The sequence below is a fragment of the Buceros rhinoceros genome, unplaced genomic scaffold, assembly GCF_000710305.1.
Source record: "Buceros rhinoceros silvestris isolate BGI_N320 unplaced genomic scaffold, ASM71030v1 scaffold29132, whole genome shotgun sequence".
NCBI lineage: Eukaryota > Metazoa > Chordata > Aves > Bucerotiformes > Bucerotidae > Buceros > Buceros rhinoceros.
This window is the reverse complement of record NW_010398763.1, coordinates 5800-11656: the sequence shown is the minus strand read 5'-3', so window position 1 is coordinate 11656 and position 5857 is coordinate 5800. Positions and strand designations below refer to the sequence as shown.

Below are 5857 nucleotides of genomic sequence, written 5' to 3'. Positions count from 1 at the left end.
GAGCTGGGATGGTTTAGCCTACAGAAGAGGATACTCAGTGAGGATCTCCTCAGTCAGTACAAATAATCTGAAGGGAGGCTGTAAGGAAGATGGAGCCAGGCTGTTGTCACTGGTGTCCAGTGACAGGACAAGGGGCAGTGGGTACAAACTGAAAGGAGGAGGCTCCCTCTGCATGTCAGGAAATGCCAGTTTTTAGTAATGCTTTTTTACTGTGAGGGTGATCACACACCAGAGCGGAGTGTCACAGAGGTTGTGGGGTCTCCATCCTTGGAAATGCTCCTGAACATGGTCTTGGGCAGCCTGCTGTAGGTGAGCCTACTTGAGCAGGCATTTGGACAAGATGACCTGAGAGATGCCTTCCACCCTCACCATTCTGTGACTCTGAAGCAGCACAAAGGAAGGATGCATGGGCAGTTCCTAAATTATTGGAGGATGAAGTGACTGTGCCTTGGCTCTGGGCTCAAGTAAAGGCCTTTCCTGAACTTCACTAATGGGAGTGTAGGCCTGGTTCTCTTCTCCACCCCGTAGCAAAGAGCCTCACAGAGACACACACCTCCAGCCCCCTGTTCTGTGTGGTGCTAACAGAGTTGCAGGATGGTTAGCGCCTGGGAGCAGACATGGGGTTTCTGTCTCGGAATTACCTTGTCTCATGAGTGCTGCGGATGAATCCTTGCTCTGGGCTTCTCCTGTCTTTACACCTCCAGCAGGAGGTACTTGCTGGCACTTGTGTAGCAAAACCAGTGTTGAGTGTAAGGAAGATGAACCTTGAACTTTTTTCCTATTTCTTTCCAGAGGATAACGTTTCCTTCACCAACAACTTGGGAACTGTCCGGAGCAGCAGCAGCAGCGAATGCCTGACCAAAGCCCTGGGGGTCAGCAGCGAAGGCTCCTTGGAAAGCAATGAGGTGGGGTTTTTGTTTTCCTTTCCCTTTCTGCCTTTGGCTTGGCCAGTGCTGTCACCCCTCCACAGCCTGTGCTGACTGTACCTCTGCAGGAGGCTGTAGTACCAGGCTGAGAGAAGAAGAGGTTATAGGGACAAGAAAACCAGTTTCTGTGAAGATTATGGATTGGCTTGTTTGGTCTATGGCTAATAGTGAACTTCCAGAGCACATTCACTCTAGCACAGGTTGTTGATGGCTAGTCAGTAATTTTCAAGTTCTCTCCAGCTCTTTGCAGACTTCTGTCTAGGTGGTGGTGAAGGGACGTGACTTGCTAGAGCTGGGTCAGTCCCTGAGCTTGGCGAGACAGCAGGAGTGGATCAAGATTGAGAGACACAGCAGTGCTGTATAGGCCCTTCTGACGGACTGAAAGGGGGAGAGGTTGGCGGTTACTCCGTGTTCAAACTGTGGCTCTGGGGCTGGTGCACAGTGATAGAGCTGAGCATGAGCAAAAGTCCTCTGTATCTTGAGCTCCTCACAGGTAGAATCTCAGTGCACTGTCAGCTCAGGGAGGATTCAGCACTGCTCATTGCTCTGGCTTGTTGCTTCCTAACTAGGGTTGCAAGAACCCGATACCACTCCATGGTACCACATTGCCATCTTGGGAGTGACCTGGCCTAGCCCTGCCTAATAAGGGCTGCTTTGCCTCTGTGTGGAGCACTGCCTGCGTTTAGAGCTTGGGACCTGGCGCCTGCACTTGTTAGCTGTAGTGATCCTGACACCTTTGCATGAGCGTTCTTGACCTTTACGTTTTGTGGGTTTTTTCTTTCTTTTCTCAGGATTCTGACCACGCAAACAGTCCCCCTAGTCGGAAGCAAGCCAAGAGCTTTAAGATGAAGAACCGCTACAGCAACAGTGACAGCCAGTGGACCCACTGCCCAGGGAAAGCCGGGGGCTCTAGTCAGCACCTGATCCTTCCTGAGCCCCCTGCCTACACAGGGCCCCAGGTAACTGTGCACGGAAGGTTTCCTCTGAAGTAGTGCAGATGGGTCACTATCCAGCGTGAGAGGGGTTTTGGCTTTCTCAGGTTAAAAGGAAGCTGTCACCAAGACATCTTTGATTGCAAACCTCTGCCCAAAATCAAATGCTTGTGAAGCAGCAGTTGTACAAAGTGCTGTTTGCTCAGGTGATGCTGCTGCGTGGAGGGGTGTTCTAGACCCTTCTGGCTGGTGGGTGTGCTCACAACCATGTCTGTGGCATGGACTAGGGTAGATGTTGGTGTGCCTGTCTTCCCTGCGTTCATTACAAGAGGCAATGGCTGCAGTAGCCAGGCCAGTCCTGTCGTGTGTGACTGTGGAGATGGGCTGGTCACCAGGGGACATCAAGGTTGCTGCTAGAACTCAGGAAGGCCTATCAGTGACATGAGGAAGCAGATGCTTAGGGTTAAGGAATGGTAATGCTTTTGTTTGTGAGGGTATAAATAAGTTTTTGGTTTGCACTGGCTGCAGGACCTGGCAACATTCCTTGAGCAGATTGGGTGCCTGAAGTATCTGCAAGTGTTTGAGGAGCAAGATGTCGACCTTCGCATCTTCCTGACCCTCACAGAGAGTGACCTGAAAGAAATAGGCATCACGTGAGTGTCTGTAATGTAGTTGTCCTCTTTCCCCTTACAGAGCATGCACGCAACCTGGTCAGGAAAGTTTAGCTAGTGAGTGCTTTTCTGTTCTGGCCGTCTCCCACACAATTTGATATCCCCTAGCTCTTGGCTGCAGCAGGCTCCTGGTTTTGGAGATGCCTTGGAGGAGCCAGGAGACTGCAGAGTTCCTCCTGGCATCCCCTTGGGCCTCAGGACAGATGGTGTACTGGTGAAACTGCCCGGTCCCTGACAGTTTGCTGTTCTCCCACCAGTCTGTTTGGACCAAAGAGGAAGATGACTTCTGCCATCGCCCGCTGGCATAGCAACGCTCGGCCACCCAGCGATGCCCTGGAGCTGGCCTACGCCGACCGGCTGGAGGCTGAGATGCAGGAACTGGCCATTCAGCTGCACAAGGTAAGAAGTCTGCCAGGAGCTGCTCCATGCTGCCGTGTCATGCTGCAGTAAGTGATGGTGGCAGGTTTTTATCTTGTGCCTCAGTGGCCTGGGGTAAAGGAAAAGCCATGACTGTCAGTGGGCAGTACATCAGGTAACACCATAAGGGCAGCTCACCCTCTTCTCATCCTCCATGCTCGTGAAGCTTGGTCTCTGTTTCACATCACCTGAGAGCTAAAAGGGTGAGTGGGAGGAATCGAATACCTGCTCTCTGTCAGGAGTGTTTATTTTATGGTGAAGTGGTGCACCCATCAGTGACAGACTTGCCTTGGGAAACGAGGCCTGCTGAGTATCTCTGCGATGGAGAGGAAGCGGGAATTGTAGCTGCGGGGCCAGTCTTGGTGTGGAGAGGAGCTGTGCTCCATGTACAACCTGTATCCAGCTTGCTTTACTGCTGGACTGGGCGCCGTTTTGCAGGAACCCTCTGGCTGCTGGAGCCATTAGAACATATCAGGGATGTGTCAGAGCAGACGCCTACAAGTGATGTACCGTGCCCCCAGCCTAACCCTCCGTCTGCTCTGCTGCAGAGGTGTGAAGAGGTGGAGGTGATGAAGGGCCAGGTGTGCCAGGAGCAGAAGCTGCGTGCAGTGGCTGAGAGCTGTTTGATGGAGCGGGATGAGACCTGGAATGCCATCCAGTGCCAGCTCAGAGAGGCTCAGGCCATCACCAAGGATGCTGGAGTCCTGCTGGAGCAGATCAAGTAAGTCATTCCCAGAAAATGCCACTGAGGCTACTGGGAAACAGGGTTTGGGCTGTACAGAGGTTGTGCTGGCCGCCTTAGCGTGGTGCTTAGGGTGAGGCAGCAGAGCTCACCAGGCACTTGGATCCTGCCTGACTTTCTCTAGTGGAAAGCCACAGCCACGTGAGCATGTGTAATCGGATGCATGAGCTGTAAAGCCTGACTTTTCAGAGATGCGGGTGCTCCCGTTTCAGCTAGAAGGTTGAAACAAAAGGTTAAGTGCTCGGTGCTTATGTGAGACCGAGGGTATAATTTGGTGATGGGGTGAATGCAGGAAAGAGTTTCTAAATTTCTGAACCATATCAAAGGACTTGCAGTGTCTTGCACTGCCTGGGAAAGAATACTTTTCTTTCAACTCTTGACACCTAGGAGAAAAACCTGCCCAGTTCGTTCGTACCACTGCGTTTGACTTCGCTCTTCCCTCACCTCCTAATACACTTTGTTGCCCCTGTGGTGCTTTTCTCCCTGCCCCAGCTGGACTCCTGTCACAGGCCCTGTTCTGTCCATCAACAGAACAGACACATCCTCACAGGTGGCATTAACCCTACGGCTTACAGCAGAGAGCAGGGTCTGCTCGCTTCCGAGCCAGGGTGCCCTGGGATTGGCTTCCAGAAGGAGAGCAGAGCAATATTCCCAGCCGTAAGGGACACGGCACTTGGCTTGTCCCCCAGCCGAGGAGCTGAGGCCCTGCCATGCACTGCTTGAACTGATGGTGTGGTGGCAATAGCCAGAGAACTTGGAGTGCCTCCTGTGCTTTAACCTGGGGCCTGTCCTGAGGTAGCTTCCTTCGCCCGTGAGAAACCTTGGATTGGGCTCGATTCTCCTACAAACCAGGCGCAGCCCCTGGCTTGGGCTTTCTCCTGCTCACCCCACCCCCTCCTTCTCTTCTCCCCCCGCAGCTCCTCTGTGGACAGGGGCAGAGATTGCTGTGGAGATGGGGCACAGTGGAGAGAGCCCTGAGCTATGTCTGGGGCACGTCTTCCTCTTCCTGGGAAGGAGCAAGGAGCAGTTTGTAACCCAGGGCGTTAGATTCGCTCCCTCGGCACCCCACGCAGGTACTTGAGGCTGGAGGAGTGCACAGACTGGCATGTTGCTCCAGGAAGTGTCCCTGTGCCCTTCTGACGGGCTTTGTCTTTCTGGCAGATCCTGTCAAGCAGAGCTGTCCTCCCGGCTAACCCGAGAGCAGGCAGTCGGCAGCGTGCTGGACGCAGAGGTGCAGCTGGGGACCGGGGAGAGCAGGCGGCCTGGTGAGCGTCCAGGTGAGGAAGAGCTTGTCAGCAAAGTGGGTGCAAGGTGTGGGGAAGCAGCAGGAGACCTCGGAGGGAGCCATGTCCTCACCTTTCATTGCTGAAAGGATGAAGTTAAAAGTGATTTGGAAAGGGATGAGCAGCCAAACCTGTAAATATAATGTAAAAATTCTTGGTGAGGGAAAGTGTTTCAAGCTCTTGGGGTGTTTTAACTGCTGCAGAGCATCTCGGCAACCTTTGATTCTTAGCAAGTGGGAAGTTTTGGGGTCAGTAGGTGTTTGTGGCTGAAAATGGGAAGCTGCAGCACAGGCCTGTGGCTTCCCCTTAGCACACTGCAGCGTGTGGCTGCCTCGGGTGCATTACTGCCCGGTGCACTAGAGCAGGGGCTGAGTTGAAAGCCATGGCTGGTTCCCTGACCCGCTCTGGAGGACTGTGCTCCTCACTCTGTACGTGGCTGGGCAGGCTTGGCCCACCAGCTCCTCATCACGAGGAGTTTGCAGGTGATCCTGCTGCTCGTGACGCACATCCAGAGATGTGCTCGTTGCTGCTTGTGGTATAAAAGTGAGACAAGTAGAGAACCTTTTGATCTGTCCACTACACTTCATCTCTTTGAGATTCTTTTAATGTATGACCCAGTCAGTATGAAAAAAGTGAAGTGGTAGAATTGCCAGAAAACCCCCACGGTTTGTCACAGGCGGTTCCAGGTCTTTCCATAGGATCTGAACCCCCGAAATGGAGCTGCTTTAGGTGAGGATGGTTCACAGCAGCACCAAACCCTTGTCTCCCTTCTGTGACAGAACCCCAGACTGGTAGGGATTGGAACGGACCTCTGGGGGTCACCCAGTCCCACCCCCTCCTGCAGCAGGGTCCCCAGAGCAGGGTGCCCCGTTTGGGGTCCGGGCGG

General features: G+C 53.4%; 1 protein-coding gene across 1 annotated transcript in view; it reads left to right on the top strand.

Annotated features, from left to right (window-relative positions):
- Window positions 1-5857, top strand: part of ANKS3 (ankyrin repeat and sterile alpha motif domain containing 3) — a 12484-nt gene that overhangs the window by 5039 nt on the left and 1588 nt on the right. The window contains exons 8-13 of the mRNA XM_010131233.1: window positions 793-905; window positions 1718-1885; window positions 2387-2511; window positions 2787-2928; window positions 3495-3667; window positions 4850-4965. Coding sequence (XP_010129535.1) covers window positions 793-905; window positions 1718-1885; window positions 2387-2511; window positions 2787-2928; window positions 3495-3667; window positions 4850-4965 — 837 coding nt within the window. The remainder of the gene's footprint in view (window positions 1-792; window positions 906-1717; window positions 1886-2386; window positions 2512-2786; window positions 2929-3494; window positions 3668-4849; window positions 4966-5857) is intronic.